Source organism: Taurulus bubalis (genome assembly GCF_910589615.1).
Source record: "Taurulus bubalis genome assembly, chromosome: 12".
NCBI lineage: Eukaryota > Metazoa > Chordata > Actinopteri > Perciformes > Cottidae > Taurulus > Taurulus bubalis.
The window spans coordinates 12,743,387-12,767,724 of record NC_136600.1 but is presented as its reverse complement, the minus strand read 5'-3'; the positions used below and the strand labels follow the sequence as shown (position 1 = coordinate 12,767,724).

At 41.4% G+C, this 24,338-nt stretch overlaps 1 protein-coding gene across 1 annotated transcript; it reads right to left on the bottom strand.

The window, feature by feature from the left end:
* On the bottom strand, positions 1-24,338 carry gramd1a (GRAM domain containing 1A; the record flags this gene model as incomplete). The annotated part of the gene is made up of 19 exons (XM_079228024.1): positions 1-117; positions 284-404; positions 941-1,048; positions 2,416-2,497; positions 3,079-3,309; positions 4,634-4,737; positions 6,182-6,324; positions 7,113-7,234; positions 8,457-8,603; positions 9,681-9,834; positions 11,827-12,136; positions 13,126-13,244; positions 13,793-13,873; positions 14,241-14,336; positions 14,546-14,649; positions 14,821-14,905; positions 15,167-15,187; positions 16,611-16,878; positions 23,881-24,338. The coding sequence occupies 19 exons, from the start codon at positions 24,336-24,338 to the stop codon at positions 1-3; spliced, it is 2,871 nt and encodes a 956-aa protein (XP_079084150.1).

Here is a 24,338-nt window from a genome sequence, read left to right as displayed (position 1 = left end):
TCAGGCCTCAGTCAGGGACTCTGACAGGGTATCATCATCATCATCATCATCGGAGGGATCCCGCTGCCCCTCTGGGACCACGATGCCCCGATGGAGCTTTTCTAAAGACTGCTTCATCTGGGAGATAAACATGGATGGAGTGATAAGGGGTAGGTGGGCGCAGAGAGAGAGAGAGAGAGAGACTGGATTAAATAATGCAGTGACGATCCAGCACATTATAAGCACTGCTCCCTGCAGGTGTGCAGACAGACAGACAGACAGGCATACAGACAGGCAGGCAGACCTGGTCGAGAAGAGTGACGGAGGACTGCAGGATCTGTTGCCACTTGCTGAGCTGAGTCTGGTGAAACTGCCGCTGAAGCTGCAAGACCTGAGCCCACTCTCCAGCTGTCTGGGGTAAAGGACTGAGGAGAGAAAGGAAGAGGGAAGGGAGTTAGATTTTGTCCACTAGGGGTCAATAGAAACAAGCCGTCAACTCAACTCAACTCAACTCAACATTTACACATCCAGCCGATACAGAACGACATTCATATACATTTGAAATTGGGTTCTCTCAGCCTGATGAATACAAGCCCTGTTTTTCTGATATTAGGTGGTGAACAGGTGGTGTACAGTGGTTTTATTTTGGCCTGGTTGCTGAAAGTGGCTGCCCACAGGTGCTGAAACTGAACCATTGAGCTGTAAGACGGGTTATAACTCTCTAACTGACATTAAAACACATCATTTATTGCTAAAATGTATTAAATATTAATTAGTCGTTCATCCATTTATCTTACCAAAGGCAAGAGAGATTTGTTGCTATACAACACCATAATACTCTTGAAGGATATTTTACACCTCAGATCCCACGAGAATAACTCCTTAAGCCTGAGAGCACATGCCAATTACCAGAACAACAGAGAGTCTATATTTGTATGGAAAAACAGAGCGGCGTGTTTACCTGTCAGCAACAGAATAGGAGTGCCATGTCTCCAGTGTATGGGCCGCTCTTTCCAGAGCGTACAGCTTGTAGAAGAGCAGCATGTTGAGAGCCACCAGCACCACCAGACTGACAGGGACAGAGAGAAGAGAACCTTTTTTACTGACTGCTGAGAAATTGCTTCAATCGTTAAGAAATCAATGGCAAAATGGCAATACTGCTGACGCAAATATGTCAATTCAATCACAACCCAGCATTTATTCACAACACAACGTCATTTTATGACAGGAGAATTCCACCCCGACACAAATGTTACTATTACTGTTCTACTCCTCTGCAGAGTTTTAGTTTTGTTTCCTGTAACGGCTCAAACGTAGATTTCATGATGTAATATTTCCAGTAAAATAAACTCAACGATCACACATTACTGACACAAATTGCAACTGGAGACCAGAAAGTGTTGTGCGTTGAGTAAAGGGTGTGATCCCTTTTTCTCTCATTGAAAACCTGAATTACTGTTGGTCTCCATCTCCATGTAAAGACATACAGTAAAGAGCTGCGTCCCTTGCTGTCAGTCACCGGAATAACTTTTGTTTTTGAGTTAGCATGAAGCAGACCAGAAATGAAAAAAGCAACAATGTATATTTTGTGTTGTTCCCGATCAAATTAACTAGAGATGTGAAGGTGACTTAAAATGTGTTTGTTTAGACTCAAGACAAACTGAATTGCAGAGTAACACACAGAGTTGGTTTGTGTTGTTAGTCCCTTTGAATGTTTGTAGCAAATAAATGCAGACTTAAAAATCCCCCCAGTTTGTGTCAAATCTGTAGGAAACAAGATTTTGTTTCATGTTCAGTTTGAGTGCACTTTAAGAGCATCAAAGGGTGGATTTCTCCTGCATCATTCACATAGATCTCATTTATGCAGCCAGTGGTATAACATCAAAGCCTCATACGAACCTGATACAGATCCTATTCACAAAAAGGAATTGCAGAAAGGAAGGAAGGAAAAGGAAGAAAAATAGCAAGAAAAGGCATTGAGGCTGTTAGTATGCAGAAGATTGATATCCAATGTGTCTGGATGAGGTAGCATTCAGACACGTATTGAACCAAGACAGAATAAAAGTAAATATAGTCAAAAGTACATAATCAAACCGGAGATTTGATCAGGTAGGAAAGGACGTACAGTATTACCAAGGAGATGAACCACATGCGAGGACACACACATACATTGTGTGTAAGTAAACTGTACTGATTTACTACTCTAAAGTCCCTTTTTTATACAACAATGCTAAGCATAATCTATATTTAGACACACTCATCTCCAATATAAGTAACTCATTGTGTGCGAGATTGCTCGTGAATAAGGCAAATGATTAATATGATCAGTGTGCAGAAAAAACATGAAACATGCTGGAAACGACCTCGAATCGACAGCCAGAAGGGAAGCCCAGGATTCAGAAAGGCTGCCTTTATTAAACACACACTTGAACTCACATGAAGCTGACGATGAGGAGGATGGTGGATATACTGTTGTGTCCTCCTCGTGACCGCTCGCCCAGCTTAATATACTGAGCACCTAAACGAAGAAAAGAAGAAGAAAAACAGGACACATGTTTTTAGGGAACATTGTGTTTTTCAATGCATATTTCTGAAAGTGTCATAACAACATTTTTAAAACAATCGCGGCAAGTAATTTTCATGTGACGGCTACAAAAAAAATCCAGTAAAATAATTCATTTGTGATTTGGACCTTTCTTTCCATGCCAGATTTTGTCTGAAAACTCCTCTCTATATTTCTTGACATCCAGTTTCTTGACATCCAGTAATGTCAAAGATGGCCACCTCCACCCTTTGATTTATTATCCAATAGATTTTAAATCCTAATTCAACCAATGATTGAGTGACAATTGTACATCTTTTCTAGGTTGAGTCTGATGAAGACAGTTTTTAATGGCTGCAAATCAATCAGTGCGCTCCAGTCCCTTTGTTCCCTCTGGAAGAATGACGCATCTGTTACTGTAATGCAGTGCCAAACAGAACCACTAGAGGGCAGTATTGCACAGAAGATGGATTCAGCGTTTTTGTTTGAGTGCATAAGGGTTAAGTTCCCCAACCCTGACCCAAAGCTTTCCAACAACTGCATCCTGCCCGACTTACTGGCTTCTCTCCTGTCCCTCTCCTCTCCGACTCCTCTGTCCCCTCGGTCTCCGGAGCCCATGCCTCCTCCCTCCCTCTCTCTCTCCTTCTCACCCTGCCGCCGAGAGCAGGTGCGTTTGCGGCGGCGCAGGGCCGGTGGAGTCTTGGCAGCGTCTGCGCCCACAATGTCGCCTGTGGTGACAACGCAAACCTCCGTCTGCAGTAGGGTCTCCAGCTTGACCACCTCGCTCTCTGCAGAGGAAGAAGATGGAGAAATTTAAATACACAGGAAAGTAAGGTGGAGGGACAATAATACTGGCTATCAAAACGTGTCACGTGCACAATGCTGGCACTAAATACTTAGGGACATTCTTAAAAGATATTGCTTTGATTAAGTAATATTTTACTTTATTAATCCCAGAGTAGGGAAATTATTCTCTGCATTTTACCCATCCTTTGTAATTAAGGCGCGAGTCGCCGATTCTTGCCATTTTGCTAAAAGCCTATCTCCAAGAGATCTCCGTGAGGTCGGCTTTTCTGCTGTTTGGTCTCTCAAAACAGAATATAGATCTAAACTCAACATTGAGCATGAATTGAGAGCAGCCGTATCAAATCATTACAGCCACTAATATTGATACAATGTGATGGCTCACACATTTGCACTCATTTTGTTTTGCACAGGAAGGTTATTATCTTGGAAATATATTCAGTGCAAAACAGGTTATTTGCAGCCACAATAGGTTTTTATTTTGCCAAATATTAGTTATTTTTTGCACAGATAGACCTTTATTTCCATTGTTCTAACAAAGTGATTGCACGTGTTATTCATTTTTGTCTGATGGAGCAATCTGGTTTACTTGAAAGGGATTTCAATTTTCTTTATTCTATTATTTGAAAAAGCACAAATGGAGGAGTCACAAAAAGTTGGACCATTTTGTTACAATTTTGTTGGGGTGGTAGGGCCCAAACATTTTTCTTCCTCCAAAGTGGGGCGTGACAGAAAAAGTCTGAGAACCACTGGCATAAGGTAAGATATAGTTCGATATATAGATATAACAATTAGGAGAACACATCTTTGAGTTGAGGGGGATTTTGAATACAAAGCAAGCTACCAAAACCAAAACTCAGCTAGTGTTCTGACAACCAGTCTCTCATTTTTAAAAGCATTAGTCTGTCAAAATAGAACAAGTCAAATTCATCCGTCAAATAAAAATGTACATAAACCATTGAGCACATAGACTAGCATAGACTCTCATTGTCAATTTATGTTGAAAAGAGAAGGGAGGAGAGACTCTTATAAGCCTTTCAATAGGGCAACATGAACATGTTCAGTCTACAACGCACACAAATGGACAACAGGTAGTGCTCTTATGATTCGTGGGCTGCAACATTAAGCTGTGCTTTGGCTTTCATGTCAGGTGTGTCCTGCTTACAGAGTTTCACTTTGCTTCGGCTATTTACTAAAGGGAAATAAGCCTGAATAGGTTGATCCAATAGGTCTGTATACACACTGTTTGTTTTCCACAAGCAGCGTGTATACAGATTTAAATTGGAGGAGGCGGAGCATGTGACTCACCCATGTGTCTGTAGTACTCCTCAATGCCGCTCCAGGTGTTCTTTTCAATCAATGTCTTCACCAGACTCCACGGCTGCTTCCTGTAGCAGATGTCTGAGGAAACTCTGGGAAGAGGAAAAGCAAACAAGCCCCGTTTAAAATGTACACAGACTAATCTCATGTGTTTACAAAGAAAAACCTCACATCTTTGACACTAAATCAGTAGCTCTCAGTTAATGATATCATACATTTCCAACTGGGTGCCTCACAACAACCAGGAACTTGTGCAGGTGTTCAATTTTATTTTTTACACAAGCACTTCCGTAAACTTTTGCCTAATATATCATGTCTCTGTGTTGCACAGAAACCAATCAGAATATATACACTACTCTGATACACCACTGTTAGTTTTACAAGACAAACAATAGTAGAGGACGTGGTTTGTCTTTCCAGGTCTTTAACAAAACTAAACAAAGTAATCTGGACAGGTGATAGGAGCCAGAAAGATGACAATCCAAAGGAAAGCAGTTGATGACAAAGAACAGGATCTCCACACACCTTGCTAGCAGTGTTTCAGAACAGTTTGGTGGTATGTTACATGGATAGCTGGTCTTATAATGGAAGCTTGTTGATTTATTAGTCATAACTGGCATCTGTTTCAGAAACTGGGTTGTTCTTATCATGCTTGTATTTACAGTGTATGGGTTTGTGTCTTTAGGTTTAGAGTCATTTAAGTTGTATAATTCCACTAATGTGCTGCAACACACTCGGCTAGCATTTGTACAAAATTAATTAACTTTCCAGAGAAGGTTTATTCTGTGGTCTTTTATTATAATGCAGTCATTCTTTCTCAGTGTAGGGGCCAGAGTAAGATGTCTTCCTTATGGAAGCCAATCTTACTCTGGTCTTTACTATAACCATAAGGAAGATGGCTTCCTTATGGTTATAGTAAAGACCTAAAAAAACAAAACAGGAAAGAAACAATGTTCTAAAACCTGGAAATAAGCTGATGGCCGGTTATGTCCGCAGAAGTGAGAAAAGTAAAAGGGCCTTGGCAGTAAAAGCAACAGAAGGTGTTTAGTGTTCGGGCTGCCTTATTTTAAGCATCAGGGGACACTTGAAGAAACAAGGGAGAGAAAGCTCTGAGGGGATTATATCATATGAGAGTTTCTGGTCCTGAGGCAAGGGGACTTAACCACTCAAGTTCAGTTTGCATCATCTATTTTGAACATTTCAAACTGACATGACATGTAAACAGGGATCCTATGGCTCAGTGATGATCTCTCGCAGGAGACTGGCTCACATCAGTGGGTCAGTGTTCGTTGTTCTTTAATGATCTTTGGTCTGAATTTTGTGTTCATTTTGCCCTTCAGAACACTACCTCACATATTTCCCTACTGACGTTACTCCTTTTATCGTGTTAAGTAAAAATCATCAGTTGAAGTAGTTGTATAAAATAAAATAAATCGAAACTTTGCAATTTTGAGTCAAAGACGATTGTTTTTCCATCAGGAAACTTACAAAGAGCTAAAAAGTAAAGAAATTCCCAGCCACAATGATGAGACCTACCTGAGCCGACTCTTGTGTTTGTTGATGGAGGTGAGGCAGTATCTGTGGACCGTGTAGAAGTAGTCCTGGTAGGGGATGCCTGAGGTGATGACCTCCGAGTCCACCACGAAGCACTCGCCCCGTGCACTGCTTTTATGTAACGTCTGCAAGCAGGAAGAAAAGCGGAGGTGCATAGTTAATGTAATGCAAATTGAATAGTTTCCTCCAACGTTTCTGGATTGTATGGCTTCTTTGACCGACAATTAACTGCTGTAAAGGCACTAATATGCCTAATCACAATGGCTTGATGCTCCCCTTAGTTGACAATTTCTGTAACCTTCTCAAACTGGCAATCTGACATTCACACCCACTTCACTATGATTAGCCAGTTGTGGAGTTTGGTTTGATCCTACTCAAGCTCTCTGAATCCATTCTTCACACAACTGTTTTTATCACTTTTCATTAACAATCGGAAGTCTGGAATTAATGTATGGAAAGACTGTATGAAAATGTGCACCAAATCAAGTACTAAATGCATATAATTATGCAGTATTAAATGTATTGTAAAGAAAAAAAAAGGTTGAATATCCTGTAAACAATAAGATTTGGCTGCAAAATATAAACTTAAATGTATCAAAAGATTTTTAAGAATTCCTATTTCTAAAACATTAAATAACTAGTTGACGTTCTTTGTATAATCCCTTGACAAGTAAATAGTGATTATAACAGTGAACCATTTGTGACTGAGCTCTGATCTGATGGCCGTGATTACTCCGACAAAAACAAAACTAGCTTTGTCAACAAAGATCCTTAAGACAGAACTACATTTGCCTGTAGAGAAAGTTCCACTCCAGCTAAAGCTAAATAAGTGTTTCTGCCTTTAGCAAAGCCGGCGTGCTAAAGGGCCAAATAATGAAACTAAAAACAGGGTCGGTGTTTGTAAAGGACTGACCTGCGTCTCCACCACAGGGGCAGTCTTGGGGCCGAGGGGGTTGTTGAGGGCGATAGTGTAGCTAAGCACACGGCTGGTAGTCCCACTGCTGCTGTCCGGCTGCCATTCACCCACCGATAGGTCTGTGTGTGAGTGAGTGAGTGAGTGAGTGAGTGAGTGAGTGAGTGAGTGAGTGAGTGAGTGAGTGAGAGTCAAGAGAGAACAAGATACAAAAAGTCCCAAAAGATTTTGTGAATATAAGAGAGGGCAAGAGAGGTAGAGAATGTATGAATGAAAAGGAGAGACCAAGAGATTTAGAGGGAGAGAGTGAGAGAGAGAAAAACAGAAGGTCAATCCACACTACTCCATAATAAAAAGAAAGAAAGAAAGAAAGCAGTGCCCCAATTAGAGTGATACAATGTTCCCAAGCGGGCTGGGCTTCCCACTGGGGTAGGCACCGGCCTAATCAACTCCATGGCTTCGCCTGTGTCCTCATTTAAACTACTGCAGAAAAAGTCAAAAATATACACTGCATCTATGCAAAGATGACCTTAATTATCAGTCTATCAAATTCAATTTAAAAAAAAGCTGCACAGTAGCAAAGCATGTCATGAAAAAACAGAGGGGGCAAAGAAAAGAGGCCGGCTAACACAGCGTAAACAGCTAGTGTGGCACCCTCATTAGTGGCACAATAGAGCGGGTACACAATGTCTTTGAAGCGTGGGTGGTACTTTACTACATTGGTATTCGTCAGCTGGACAGGGCAGCACAGCTGCTTCATAAGAGCAGTAAATCTACTTTCAAAAAGGAAAAGAATATCACCAAAAATAACAACACAAATAGATACTCGCAGTGCACCTGCGACTGAGTTTAATGGCAGGAGTAAACTTAAGTGCAGCAATTTTAGGTTAATCATCAAGTAACATGCATAAACTTCCAAAAGATTCACCTACAGAGCAGTGCATCACTCCATGTTAATGTTTGAAAAACCTTTCCTGCCATTATTGTGGAAGGAAGAAGAGGTGGACCAAGTCCATTAAGCAGCAGAGCAAAAACAAACACCGGGCCCCAACTGTCACTGTGTCAACAGGAAAAACTGGCTCGCTTGTGCTTAATATTATGAAACAAGTTAATGCAAGTTCTGTCCTGGTTGCTGAAATATACAGAGCATCACATCATGTTGCTAAACACAGTTTCACAGCATGAGAAGGAGCTCAAAGAGATTGCTGAAGTGCTGAAGCATAGGTTCAAAGCCAAACCTGATAAAAAGAAAAAGTATACTTCTTCATTAGAAATCAATGGGACCATTGTAATCCAAGAGAAACTGTTTCTACCATAATATGTGTGTGCGTGTGTTTTACCTACCAGTAAAGTGTCTCTGGGAGAAGAGGTGCTGGATGAAGTGTATGTCAGCAGAGAAGAGGAGGTCGTGCAGCTTGTCTACACTCATGCGGAGCGCATTGTTGATGTGCAGCCGCCCGCAAAGGTCCGCGCAAAACGACTCCACCTCACCTGAAAATCAAGAGAAAAATGTTTTTTCTTTACATTATATTTTAACATTTATCCCTGTTTTCTACAACCTTGTCAGTTTGGAGGCAATTTTAGGTTAATCATCTGACAAAAACTTATTGTTTTTAATTCAGGACAGATTTACCCACAGAGCAGTAAATCACTCCATGTTAATGTTTGAAAAACCTTCGCTGCAATTATTGTGGAAGGATGAAGAGGTGGAAGCAATGAAGCAAAAAGAAACAAAATCATTCACAGAGATCAGGAAGGGAAAATATAACTGTGATAACCTTTAGCACCATCAGAGTTTAAAATAGGTTAACAGGATCTCCCATGAGAGTTTATATAGTGTTAAGAAAGGGACAGTTCACCGTAAAAATCAAAAACACATTCCTCTTCTTAGCTGTAGTGCATTCTCTCGAATATATTGACACTCGTATAGTGTAGTGTAGCTTATAGTGTTCAAAGTCTGTCTCTTTCCAGAAAGTATGACCTGGTTACTCAAGATGATCCACAGACTATGACTATGCTATGAGGTTTATGTTCTTTCAACTGAACTACACCTGCAAAACATATCACACCGCAGAAGGAAGTTTACATCCACTCATGGATAAGAGGCTCATGACAACAATAACTGCTGAGCTATAACATGAGCTCACTCAGTGGTGCTTGGTGAGCCAGCAGAATCGGGTATGGGTGTTCACTTCATCTGAGCGGTGATAAGGTTAGCGGGTGCAGTTCATTAGAAATAAAATAGACATGAAACAGGCAGTTATATCTATGGCTGATATCTCCATCACTCAGAAACTCACACCAAAACAATCTGGTTTGATAAATAGCACTACAAGCCAGAGGAAATATATGTTTTGGGGGACTTTGGGGTGAACGGTTCCTTTAATTTTACCGTGTTTTTTTAAGATTAGTTCAGAACAAATGACTGTTGTGTTTTCTCTGATTTATAGTTCACAAAAAAAGTTAGCATAAAATACATATATTCTATCAACTCTAATATTCGGTAATTTACACTTTCTCATCACTTCTGGGTTCTTGTGGTCGCTTGTTCACCTAAGCAACACTCACTCTCTTCTTGCGTGTCAGAGGAGTTGCTGGGGTCCGTGGGCAGTTCCTCATCGATGGTTATGTCCAATGAGGAGAGGTTTCCCAGACTGGTGGTTGACGGGGGCAGCATGTAATTGGCTGACTCGGACAGACTGTCCCCTCCCTCTAGCAGATTCTGATGCAGTGAGGGGGAAAAAACGCACGTCACAGGATAGTTAGCAAGAGAGTTGTAGAGAAATCACCCCATTGTCATATGACTTGAGCGTAAAGAGGCCTCAGCTGAGCTGACCTCGTGTTGACGCGGCCTGAACAGACATACCACTGCGGCCGTGCAATTAATCTAAAACTGACACAGTCAACACAGCACTCCATTTATTCACTTTAGCTCAGCTTGGGCTCGACCTGTCCGTATCCAAATAAGCAACCACAGCAGCTGTTTCTGTGAAGAACTGATTGGACATAGAACCAACTAGAACTACTTCACAGTATTGCACATCTGAACTTCAATACATCCTGTGTTTCTTGTGTCAGAATTTTGGTCTGCTGACATGGTGCATTATCCTGCTGAAAGTAGCCATCAGAGGATGGGTACATGGTGGCCATAAAGGGATGGACATGGTCAGAAACAATGCTCAGGTAGGCCGTGGCATTTAAACGATGCCCAATTGGCACTAAGGGGCCTAAAGTGTGCCAAGAAAACATCCCCCACACCATTACACCACCAGCCTGCACAGTGGTAACAAGGCATGATGGATCCATGTTCTCGTTCTGTTTACGCCAAATTCTGACTCTACCATCTGAATGTCTCAACAGAAATCGAGACTCATCAGACCAGGGAACATTTTTCCAGTCTTCAACTGTCCAATTTTGGTGAGCTCTTGCAAATTGTAGCCTCTTTTTCCTATTTGTAGTGGAGATGAGTGGTACCCGGTGGGGTCTTCTGCTGTTGTAGCCCATCCGCCTCAAGGTTGTGCGTGTTGTGGCTTCACAAATGCTTTGCTGCATACCTCGGTTGTAACGAGTGGTTATTTCAGTCAAAGTTGCTCTTCTATCAGCTTGAATCAGTCGGCCCATTCTCCTCTGACCTCTAGCATCAACAAGGCATTTTCACCCACAGGACTGCCGCATACTGGATGTTTTTCCCTTTTCACACCATTCATTGTAAACCCTAGAAATGGTTGTGCGTGAAAATCCCAGTAATTGAGCAGATTGTGAAATACTCAGACCGGCCCGTCTGGCACCAACAACCATGCCACGCTCAAAATTGCTTAAATCACCTTTCTTTCCCATTCTGACAGATTGTCTTGACCAGGACCACAAAATGCATGTGATTGGTTGATTAAATAATTGCATTAATGAGAAATTGAACAGGTGTTCCTAATAATCCTTTAGGTGTGTGTGTGTGTGTATATATATATATATATATATATATATATATATATATATATATATGTTACAGAAAGGGCCAGATTTGTATCAACACTTTAACAAGTTCCCAACCTTCGATGAGGGTCAAGTCAGTAGTGGTTCAAGAGCCCGCAAATAGTTAACAAAGCAGAAGTGTTCAAATTAAACAACTAAGCTCTATTAATACCAGCTTGTACTGTATTTGTTAGCAAGTGTACAAGTCAGATTAGTTAATCAAATACAACGTGTATCACAGCTGGCTAGATCCCAATATTTACTTGCTATCACACAAGCGTTACACAAACACAGAATCCCCAAGATCCATCGGTGGAAGAATGATTGTGCTGCACAAAACTTTGTTGTTGGTTTAGATTTCGTTTTGGCACCATAAGAAAAAATGTGCAAAGATAAAAGCTGCTACACTAGTTCTGAATCACAACAGTCCAGTAAATTGTAGCATGAATAGCTACACTCTGGCTATTGAGTATTTTATGCTCTGCCTGCAATGAATCCGACTATGAAAACGGAAGTCTCTCCTCTAAGCATTTTGTAGTGACAGTCCACAGTTGTATGGGATAACTTGCAGCTTTTGACAATGCATAACGATGACAGCCTTGCAGGCGCTGCAGGTCTGACTATTCTTGCTCAACTGTCGTGCACGACATCTAATGAGATCAGACTACGCATTACACTACATTGACAGCTAGCTTTTGCTAAGCTGTATGCCAAAGTATGTGCGGGTGTCAAGAAGAACACTCACAAAGGAGGCAGAAGAAGAGGCCGGGGCAGAGGCAGAGATGTTGGTGGGAGTGGTGGATGGCAGCGAGCTGTGGGAGCTGGGTGGGCTGGGTTCGAGGGGATCAGAGCTGAGTCTGCGTCCAGATGACGAAGGCACCTCGATGGGCAGACAGGAGGCGAAGGAAGGGGGAGAGGAGCCCCCGAGGTGAGTAGCTGAGGGAAGGCTGGCCAGACCACAGGGCACCAACAGAGAAGGAGAGCTGCCCGTAGAGGTAACCGACACGGAGCTCAGGTCTAGTAGATCCGTAACCGACACAGACTCGTCTCCTGGCCTGGGGAACGGAGGGAGAGGAAGTGAGAGCGAGTGAGACACAGAAAGCCAGAGAGAGAAAAGACACAGAGAAAAGGCCGCTGTGTTCGTTTCAGAACTTACAGGCAGGGGTCGGAATTCTTGAACCGAGCAGGCATTTTATGCTTGCTGACATAAATAAAAACACAAGTTCATAAAAAATAATGACTTGAATAGGGTCTTGGAAAAAAAAAAACAGACAAACAACAAAAAAAAGGAACCTCTTGTTTGGTGTAAGAGCAAACTAACCCCACATGCTATATGTATGTCAGTTGGTCTGGTGCTAATTGCACACACATGGGAACCTGATGAAGATTGTTTTCTTTACTGCTTTGTCTGTTTTAGCAAGTAAACACAATGCAATAACAATTTTGGCCTTCTTGGCTCTCTTTTGTTTGTCAGTGATGGTAAACACAATTCCAGAGACTTTCCATGCATAGTAGATTTCTTAAATTTGACAATTGATCGTAATTAATATAATAAACAAATAAAAATAAGTATGTTCCTGCTTTAGCTGACACAAGTTTAACCATTTTATTGTTAGTTATTATGTTTGTAAAATAATCAAATTACACGACACAAATAAATGACCAATTACACAAGACTACTTATTTTTTTCAGCCAGAGACTAAAAGGTCCAAGTCCATTTTCAAATTTCATACGCCTTATTCCTACGGTCTAAGACAGCGGGAGTTGTTTACTTTACTAATATTATATTAGTAAAGTAAACAACTCCCTCACATCAGTGTCCCATTCATTGTCTATGGAGCAGCTCCAGACTTTACATTTGATTTCCCTGGTTTTAGGCTTTGAGAGAAAGATGCTCATGTTCACAAATATTGATTGAACTTGGCCATGGAAAACATCATAGTGAAATTCTTATATCAGGTGGTGTTCCCCTTAAGTATGCCTGCACACACATAAAAATAATACAAGACTCCAATACGCTCGTATTTACACATGGACACTCACAGTAGTCCGTTCATGTGTTCGGTGGTGGGGGAGACGTAGTCATCGTCTTCACTAGTGAGGCCCAGTTCAGTGCCGTAACACTGGTGAACGATGTGCCAGAGCTCTTTGGGGGAGAGAGACTGCAAAGTAAAAACACAACATTCTCATTCAGTAGTTGATCAGTATCAAAATGACATCACTGATTACTGATGGGGGACATCCAACCAGTCAAGACTCAACCACTTCAATATCAGCATAACAAGGGTCACGCATCACACAACATTTTTGAACCAATGACATTAAAAGAGTCAATCAACATGTTTTTGGTCTTTTCTTTACGGATGTCGAAATGTGTGCTTCAAAATAGATTACATTGAATTGTCGCTGACCTGCATGATGACACATTTAATCATTTATATCAGCAAAGAAGTTTGAAGTTAACACCTCTGATTCTAAATCACAATACACCATTTAATGATTGTTCTTGGCAGTGACTGAAGCGTTTAGTTTGTCAGCCTTTTGCAGCTGTGTTTTCAGCACCAGTCCAAATAAATGTCTTCATTCAAACGCAGCAAATAACAGTGATTGAAATTGTCCTCTGTTCTATTCTAAGATGTTAACTACTAGCCGTGTCACAACAGGCAGGCAGCAGCACAAACCAGCAGGAAGGTGGGAGAGAAGATTGTACCTTGTCCAACAGGGCGTTCTGCCACAGACGGAAAATCATCATGAAGCTGCGATCCCTTGCTCCGAAAGATGTGAAGAAGTGCTGAGTGGGGGAATGTCAGTGGGACAGGAAGACGGGAGGAAAGGAAGGAAGAAAGAATGAAGAAAAACGTTATTTTACTGATGGTTTCCTTTTGTTGGGATGTTTGCTTTGTCACAGTAGATGAAAGTTGAGTCAGCTCACTTCAAACTGCTTCACAAGCAAAAAAAAAAAAGAAAACGAGGAGAATTTACAGTACAAAATATCAACAGCTAACACTTTTATTGTGTTTGCAGCCACAATTAACTTAAATTGTAAAGGATAGATAATGTGTGAACACACTATAGAAATGTGTTTTTGGTAAAAAAAAAAGAAAAAAAAGACTGAAATGAAAAAGTTGGGCTCAATAATATTTGTGCTCGAGGCCGACCTTCTCATTGTCAGTGCTGATCTGGATGGCGTTTGGGATGAGCTTAGCAGTCTTCTCCTTGGTCATAGAGGTCACGTCTTTCAGCAGGATAGTGATCTGTAACGAGGAGGAGGGAGATTTACTGTGCGCGCAGTGTGTGCTATACTCTTATCTCACAAAGGGCCTGAGCGTATCAATATTGAACTGCAAACAAGTGCATTAAAACAACTTATTATCTGATTGCAGGTGTCACATTCACCAGGTTACAACAGGGTTTTGATAGATTGTGCGCGTGCAAATGTGTACACAGTGTGTGCATGTCTTACAGTGGTTTCCCAGCGGAAGATGTTACTGTAGAAACAAAGCCAATTCTCTGACAGATAAAGGCGGCCCTGAAGCAGTATGTCCTTCTGCAGAGCGCAAGAGTAGTCTGCGGAAAGGAAGCGGAAAAGAAAAGAGGTCAATTTACGAGAGAAAAATCTTTTCGACAATTCAAGAGGTTGACGGTCTGATACGCATTTGATCTTCTTGGCCGTTTGGTGAAACACGTGTCGCTCGCACACACGCCAACATGTTTTTGACACTTATGTGTCACACTCACCCACTATAAGTCGCTCTGTGTCAGGAAGTTTCTTAAAGAGTTTACGAAAATCTTCGTTCCGCTGTTTGTATGTCGGACTGAGAACCTGAGTGGGAGAACAGGAACGAGAAAGGAGAGCATGGTATTATACTTCACAACAACTAGCCTGTTAATAGCCTTGAGCTAGACTGGGATATTCGGTTAAATAGCTAACGGAAAAAACTGTGTTTCTTAATGTTTAACATTTTAACCACGTCAACTCGTTCCACCCGCCTGGAGCAAAAAAAAAAAACAGACAAACAACAGCAAGGTCAAGTACCCTGTGGTGAAAGAAATGTGCTATGAGGGGCTGTTAATGTATACTTACATTGTACCAGCTCTGCATTTTCTGTAAATAAAAGAACAGCATATTTAGTGGTGAACACTGCTCACATTTCTCTGCAACAATAAAAACAAAAATCACAGTACAAAACTGATTTTAAGTCTGGAAAATCTATCAGCACACATTTGGTAAAGTAGCACACTTCGATATATGTCTGTATGCATTAGATCCTGCTAGTCAAGTCCTGAGGCTCAGCTTTTTTTTTCTGTAACATTGTGGTTTTTGCCGCATTCAGCACTTCTCCATTTTGGTATGTGTCCCTGACCGACTGTAAAGAACAGTTATTAGCGTAATGGCCAGTTCCTTTTACAACAATGAGCCTTAAATAAAAAGAGATGCGAAAGCTTGAACAAAACCCTCAGTCACACGGAACGGCTAACACTGTCAGTAAATGTACAGAGAGCAAACATGCAAACATTTTACAGTCTGCAGACATCGTCACAGCTCGCACGTCGAAAATGGAAGGTAAAGAAAACACAAAACAAACATTTACATTCACTCAACAGTGGAATATCATTGTCCCCTCTCCCCCAGAAACATCTTTGGTATTCAACCTTTTGTCTTTTTTAGGGGGCGTTAACAGGTTAAAAGTGGAAATAGAAATAGTGTACATCATCTGAGAGAGCTGGGAACCCGAAGAATAATTTGAGATGCAGCTCAGCAGTGTGGCAAGTGGTTCTCGTCTATTTCTAGTTAAAAAAATATTAAGCGATTCATTCAAATTAATTTTAAAAGCATGTAGAACATACAAATATATATGATGACCATTCGCATTCTCCATTATGTCTCATAAGTTGTTGCAGCAATAATTGGGTTGATACCTTTTGTTAAACATTAGGACACCTCACCATAATGTAACTTTGGAGCGTTATTTAGCCCCTTCAAGACAAGCTAGCATGACATGTTTGGTAGCAATGGATTCAGTCGGTCATCTAGTTTCTGAAAATATGATACCAGTAAGACCGAGCCCGTTACAGCCTCCTAAGGAAAAGTATGCTTCAAGCTTTTTTTTAAATGTTTTATTATCAACTTATTTAAAAAAAAGTGTGCAGCTGAAAGTTCAGATTTACTTAAAAATTCTACCAGACAATTTGTTGGCTTGTTATTAAATATTGTCTAAGAACTATGCAAAATCCTCATGCAAATTATACAAGTCTTTGATGAGGACGCCACCAAGTTTGCAGAATAGATAGTTTTAGTAGAACAGCAACAGGCGTAGTTGAGTCACGTCGTTGCTCACTGGGATCAAGATTCAAGTCTTTTACTCACACATAAAAGCTCACACAGCAATCATACTGTATATTGAACTGGTTGTACGTTTCTGGTCTCGCCTCTCCGTGTCTGCATATCTACAGACCTTCTGGCAGCAGTTTAGGATTTAAGTTTAGCACTCGTAACATATTACCTAGATTAGTGGATATTGAGTTACCTTGGCATTGCGGCTGAAGTGGCGAGAAGCAAGCGGGTAGGCGGATGTGAGGGAGGAGGCAGATGGTATGGAGGGCAGGGGGCTATCTGAACCCCCTCCTCCACCTCCACCTCCTCCTCCTCCTCCACCACCACCTCCACCTCCACTCTTCTCTCCTCCACTCTTCTCTCCTCCTCCCTCGCTCTCACTGGCCCTGCCACCCCCAAGGACCCTGCGTCGCAGGGAGGGAGAGCTGCCGGGCGTGCTGCGTGGAGAGTTACTGGCCGTACTGGAGATAACAACAAAAAACACACAGAGAGAGAAAGAGAGATTTAACTCAAGTGTTAACATTTTACTCTGTAAAGATGTCCTCCTATGAAGAAAGGTTGTTTGAGCTGCAATTACAGATCTGATCAATTCAAAGACTGAAATGCACCATAATTAGACACAGATGACGACAGTACAGCGGTCTTGACTTTGATGCAACAGTGTGGTCAGGGCTCAAACAATTAGCTAATTGATAGAAATGTGATCGATAACAACGATTTACATATTATATTCTACACACCAATCTCCGAACCCATTCGCTACCGGTCTGACAACAATAAGCCTCTGGGACCAAGCGGCATTATTTCTAAAGGTTCCAGGGTAGTCAGCGGATATTACGGGCCAAGACTTCCTTTTTCCGTGCACTTTTATAGTTTGCAGTCCGATTAGCAACCTGAGGTGCAAGACTGGAGTCGGAGTTGAGAAACGACGTGTATGATCAGTTGTTTTACTGGCAGCCAGTTTACAAGCGGATTTGCAAACCAAACTCATCACTTAATTTACTCTCATTAAGCAAAATTTCTCTTCACACACACCAATCTTGCTTCATGATGATTTTTGTACGATCTAATTGAATCTAATCTGGCCTGATGTTCTTACTTTATTTTAGACGTTATGCATTTAAACTGAATACTATCTGTACTCTTTTGTAGTGCGTGGCAGTTGTCTTGGTCTCACTTTGTTGTTTGTACATTACGTCAGACCTAAATTAAGTTCTCAAATACATTGTTTGTTTGTGTATGTATGTATGTATGTATGTATGTATGTATGTATGTATATATATATATATATATATATATATATATATATATATATATATATATATATATATATATATATATATATATATATATATATATATATATATATATATATATATATATACATATACACACTGCATTTCTTTTGAAGTGTGTCTTGGTAAAACAAATATATCAACTTGTGAATTTACATGACAGACAGTTTTCTGCGAGCATTCCTGGCCAACAGTGTTGAAATATTTATTTTAATATTCTTCGTATCCACTTTAACGACCCATCCCTCTTGACTAAAGTAGGCGGATCGGCCCATTTTGTGAGATATCAATATTTACGTGGTTAAATTAAGTAAAACAAATGACATACATGACTACAACTCTGTTCCTGTGAACTTGGTTGGCAGCTCTCAGTGGAGGAATTGGAGCGGACACAGAAATGAGTCAGGAATGATCAACACCACTGATGGTCAGGGCAAGAAACTGTGCCAGTATGCCACGTTCGATACGTCATTATCCATCCAGAGAGAATGGGTAACAACAAGTGCAACACACAGTCACAGTCTCTTGAAAGCAGAAGGCAGCCAGGCCAACTTGTGACCACCCTGTCCATGTACTTCGGTGCAGTTTGGAATGCTGCTGGTTTGGCGGCTGTTTTAAATCTTTTAATTCAAAACATTATTGCAGCGCTAAAAAAATGAATGTTTGAGAAGTTGTCATTATGTGAAAATACAGAGACAAGAAAAATAATGTTTTTCAGACCAAATGCATATAAAAAGACAATCGCAATACATTTGACTCAGATAGCCTCACCATATGCACTACATTGTAGGTACACTCAAGGGGTAAACATATAATTTACATGCTGCACACTTAACATGGATTAGTTTTTTAAGATTAACAGTCCATTTATGTTGTCTCCACATGACAGCATCACAAACATCTCCATCATTGATTTTTAGCGCTACAGTGACGTCACTAGTACAATTAAAATATTGTATTTATTTATTTTTTACTTTAAAATGTCCTACAGAGCTCTTCTACGTTTTCCCAAAACAGGCTCCAAAGACGAGTATGCGTTTGTACCAACTTTAGTATTTCAAAAGGAAGGGCAACTTACTCTAAACAACGTTGTTTATGTTTTAACACATCAACAACACCGGTATGTCTTAAGCACACTAGAAGGTTTCGACGCTGTAATGAACAAATAAACAATGAGGCATTCACGCGGACACCTACGTGTTCTCCAACAGCTGTCTGTAACTACGACAACCAGAGACGCGTTCGGCGGAAAGTCGCCAGTCAACACGGTCACCTGATAAACTGAAACACCGACTGCCCCCAAAACAGTCTGAGACACTCGATAACCGAAAACGAGACCGCTCGGTCCAATTAAGAAGCACTACATTGTGCATGGGCGGAGGGTCTGCTACGGGCAATGAAACGCGAGGGAGGGTGGGGTGCGGTAGGGGCTCCGGTCCGACAGTGTGACCAAATCAGTACCGACAGCACGAACACAAACATACAGCTAGCAATCAGTTCGTAAAGCTAATATCCCTCCGCGGCTGCACACCTGTGATTTTGCATAAACTACGTCTGTCCCACCCATGCAGTCCAGCCAGACGGATTTGCACAGCCGTGACTCACTTTGACCACACCAAAACGTACCACGAGCAGTGTGCACCGCATAGCATGCAGCTACCCATCACACGAGAGGAGACTCTGTTTATGTCACTTACTCGAACATGTCGCGAGGCGTTTGCGATCCAAACGATATCCACAATAACGCGCACACACACACACGTTGTCGTTAACTATTGTATCAATATGGTGATCCTGTCGTGTGTGTGTGCGGCTAAAGCAAGCCAGACGCTACGGGGGTGTATGTCCGCTCTTCTGCCTTGTTTTCTTCGCTTAGCCTCGGGGGAGAAATGCGCCCATCGTCCACCGTCCCGCGGTCGGATGTTAATTTGCCATCGTCGCTGGCGGCCCCTGCACCTCGCAGCCAGGTACCGGACGGACCGCGGCTCCCTATGCCGTTAGCAGGACCCGGTAACGGGCTGCAGTCTCTGCGTCCATCCGTAATCCTTTGCAACAAGGGAGAGGGTGGAGGGAGGGCAGGGGAGGGGAGGGGGGGGGGGAGAGGAGGGAGGAGGCGGCTCCATGTGCTGAGTGAGGCCTTGCTGTGAAGTGGAGCTGAACTGGGGGGCACCGATAAGGATGATAAGGAGTCAAAACTGAGGTCTTATCCGATTTCAGAGGGACCAGTACTTCACAGACAGGATGTCTCAAGAACATTTACTAACACGGTTATCTTTGCAACGAATGCCTTTTACAGCAGGCCAGGTCCTTGTTCTATTAATGCTTCTACCATCAGCCGGACAGATGATCAAAACAAGCTTCAGCGTTTATTTCCCCCATTCATTTGTGGGATCTGGTACTGTGTGTTTAAAGTGACGTGTAGTGATCCTCCAGAGTAAACAATTAGTGTACAATTTTGATAATTGATTGTTTGTCCCATGTTTGGTTCTCACTCTTCTGGGAAACTGTCACGGGAACCTTTGACTAATTTGGGACATTTCATACACCAAACAATACTTTGAGAAAATACTCAGCAGGTTAATCAAGGAGAAAAATAAGCATTGGTCGCAGTTATTCAGCCCTATCTCAATCTATATGCTACAAACTAACTGAATATGTCTAAAATACAAGTTAAATAAATACATGTATTTCTGAGAAGTACCTTCACACTATCAGATAGAGGCCCTTATATATTAAAAAAACAGACTGAAAAATGACTAGCATTGTAAAAATGCAGAGACCATGGCAGTCTGATTCCACCTGGACAAAACCCAGAGTCCACGCAATCCCTTAACCCTCAATCTCTCTAGCCATCCCTGGATTAGAGTCCACATCATAATCCCGGATGGACTGAGCCAGGCCGACATCTCTACTATTCAGTGTCCCTCTGTGTAATCTTTTTTCTTCTTCTGAGGTTCACCAATGGCCCATAATAATGTCAAGAGTTTAGTGGGCTGGGTGGACATTGAGAAATGGGGCAAGAAATAAACTGAATGCAGCTGAGAAGAATAGCCAATAAAAAAAAAGACAGGAAGTGGGTATACAAGATGTAAAGGTGCTGCTCTTATGCCTTTTCTTGCCTGCCGACAGACAATGTCTTATTCTAACAGAGCAAGGGAACAGTGTGGTCTTAAATGAGAGCACAGAGCGGTATCTTTTAGTTAAGATAATTTAAGAGATCGCTGCTTCTTTTGGCATACACATGTTGTAAAATCCAAATAACCTCAGGTATGCACACTATCCAATAATGAGAGATATAGAGATATATATATATATATATATATATATATATATATATATATATATATATATATATATATATATATATATATATATATATATATATATATACATACATACACACACACACACACACAAACAGTGGATCTTACTATAAAAGCTGATCACCAAAAATCAGGTTCAAAGTAAATACAATGAAGCTGGGAACTTAGATACTAGCAAGCAACAGTGAAATAAACTCTGGCCCAAAGGTGGATCAATAATCAGAGTGAATGTAAAAAAAAAAAATCAACTGAATACAGACTACGTAATCCACATGGATGCAGCGTGGCAGAAAGACAAACAGAGGTCACACTTACAATCAAACACAAACAGTCACCAGGTCACTGTGTTTTCGCTGTACTAAACATCTGTGGCAATTATGTCATTATGTCACTGGCTCCAGATGAATTACCCTGTTAGGTGCAATGTTATGTATTTAACAAGTCAGTATGGCCCAGGCCATTTCAAACATGTTATCTGATAGAGGCTTGAATGTCCTTTCGAAACATGACAAACACACAAGTTTCAGATTAGAGGCCTATTAGTCTGCATATTTATAAAGCTTGACATGTAATAAATTGTTATTGTGACAATTTCCCAACCTGTTTACATTAAACTAAGTAGAATGAGGTCTCTGTATGCAAGGTGGACATAGCCTTTCAGATGTACTGTATATAGACATGCGTGTTAGTAGATCATAAAAACTGAAGAAAGCTTCATAAAAATCAGGTAACAGACTGTCAAAAGTAAAAATTCGTCCCCAATTAAGTATTTCAACCCAAACTTTTGAACACTGGGAGCAGTCAGCAAATAAGCATCTAGAAACTGTGCAGAATCTATCTGAAGCGGTTAAGCCTATAATAACATTGTTCCGTCTAGAAAACGATTTAGAGATTAACTGAGTATATAGTGTGAAAGATTCAGTCATAAAAACAACAACATAGAAATATAGAGACCTCAACTGTTTCATCAACGTCTTTGTACTGCAAGTAGCAGATTTGTCACTTCTGGCCAAGACAGATGTCCTCAAATAAAAAGCCTCAATTTTCAAAGGTGGAAACTGACCAGCACAGAAGATACAACTAAATAAAACCTCTAACACCACATAAGTTGTTTAGAAGCTCCAGCCACTCAAGCTTGGCAACTTGGCTCTTTTGTCACCCTTTACGAAAACCATCACCGATCATGAGAAGATTAAATTTCACATGGTTTGTCGTTCACAAATTAATCTCCAATGCATCTCGAGTGGCCTTTGTGTCAGCTCCACACAGCTGATTTTATCTGAAAGAAACTTTCCACTGTTAGGTAAGTAAAATAAACATTTGCCAAAAGACTGTAGGGGCAGTTAAGCACCTGCTCTTTGGGGAAGACGTTACACATTTGTCCAGATTGCTTGGAAAATGCAAATCAGTTGTGTCTGGGAGCTTGTCATGCTCTACAGACAAGTCAAAGTCCTCAATGTGTTTATCGTGTGGTCATTCATTTTAGATTTGTTCCTTCTGAATTTAGAGCTGAAAACCCAGGATTGGATGACCAAACATACATTTTAGTGCTAAATGTAAATCGGGATATTTCTTTATTTTATGGCTAATCTGATTATTAGTATTAATTTATTTTTTGTCTTTCATGTAATATTTTTTTTATGGTTTACATAACCTATGGCATTATGTTTGGGTGGTATTTAAAAAACGCATATTAGGATTTACCAAACATCGTTTAACCCAATAAAACCTATATTTTTTCACTACAAAAAGACTCGTCAAACCATCATTTGAGGAGTCATAGCTAGGATATTATGTTTCATTAATATTCAGCAAAAACAGTATAACTGGGTCAATGAAATGATTTGTAAATAAAGAGGACAAGGACACAGCTATTCATATGGAGCACAAGGGAGAATCACCCTCTGCTTGCCCTCTGCAGTGGTGCCCAGAACAGCCACTGATTGGACTCACATGACATCATCAGACTAAGAGCCCACTCCCATTGGCTGTAGGTGATGTCATGCTTCAGGAGGATAAATGGCGCATGAACCCCGCCTCTAGCTCCTTATGACGGACCCAGCTCTATTTTCCCCTCACTGCCACAACAGCGGTCTGACTTTCTTTGTGTACAGTTTACATAACATTGCTGTTTTGCCATTTTAATAAGGTTATCTTTCTTTAAAGTGTATACTATTAATTTAAAATACAAATCAAATGCAGGGCATATGAAGTAGGCATGTTTTCCACGGGGTAGCGAGGGCATTTCTTGTTCATCTCTGAAATTCAACTACTGTTGGCCTCGTTTTGTATCTGACATCATAATTCACCAAAAATCAACTCAATTTAGTCTGGATTTTACCAGGGTAATCCATCCTCACTAGTTTTAGCCATTAGCGAATTAACTCCACCCTGATCCAAAATAGTTGACCTTGTGTAGCCTTAAAAAAAGAAAGAAGGTTGACCAAGCAAACATCTTTCAGATGTGAGGCCTTTTAATTCTCCACGAAGATGCACAAATGAGAGGCTACTCATTCTAGTCAGTCCTTGCAGCCAGATCTGGTCTCAGAGGGCCCAAATGCAAGTTGGCTGAGGTTTTACAGAGCTGAAAGCTTCGAATACCCATGAGACATAGCGAACATAGTGCTGACGGTGTGGTTGCTCTGTTCTGAGCCACTGAGCACTGTGGCGCTGTAAGATAAGTGAGACCATCCTCAAAGAGAAAATAGTCAACTGAATGAATGAATGAAGGTAAAAAAACATTGGGCTTCATGAAGGAGTGAACAAATGCTGCACAGGAGTGCTTTATGTCATTAGTTCTTTCATCATAATTTCTTTAACTGGCTGGTTATTTTAGCACACTAACCTGCAGCTCTCCCAGTCAGAGTCTCTGCTGAGCAGGCTCCTGAAGGACCAACGGGAGCGCCGGCTGGGAGAGGGACTACGGGACCAGGAGCGTGACGGTGGCAGGAGGAGGTCCTGAGAAGGGATATCCTGACCTTGCTGATTCCCCTCCACCTGACCGGCCACAGAGGGGCTCCGATGTTGAATGGCACCCTTCGCCATAGTCTCCTCTATTACAATGTGAGGTGTTTTACCCCACTGCCGCTTAGGAGTGCAGCCTTGCTCCTCCCCGTTTCGTTTCTTGGTACGGGTCCTGCTGCGGTGGGATCGACCATGGCGGCTAGAGTGTGATGGCCTGGGGCTAGGTGAGCGAGACCAGGACTCTGTATCTGAGGATGGTGGCAGGATAGTCAGCGTTGGGACGGGAGTGGGCTGAGTTAAAGTGATGCCCTCTGGTCCCACAGGAGAGGACATAGTCAT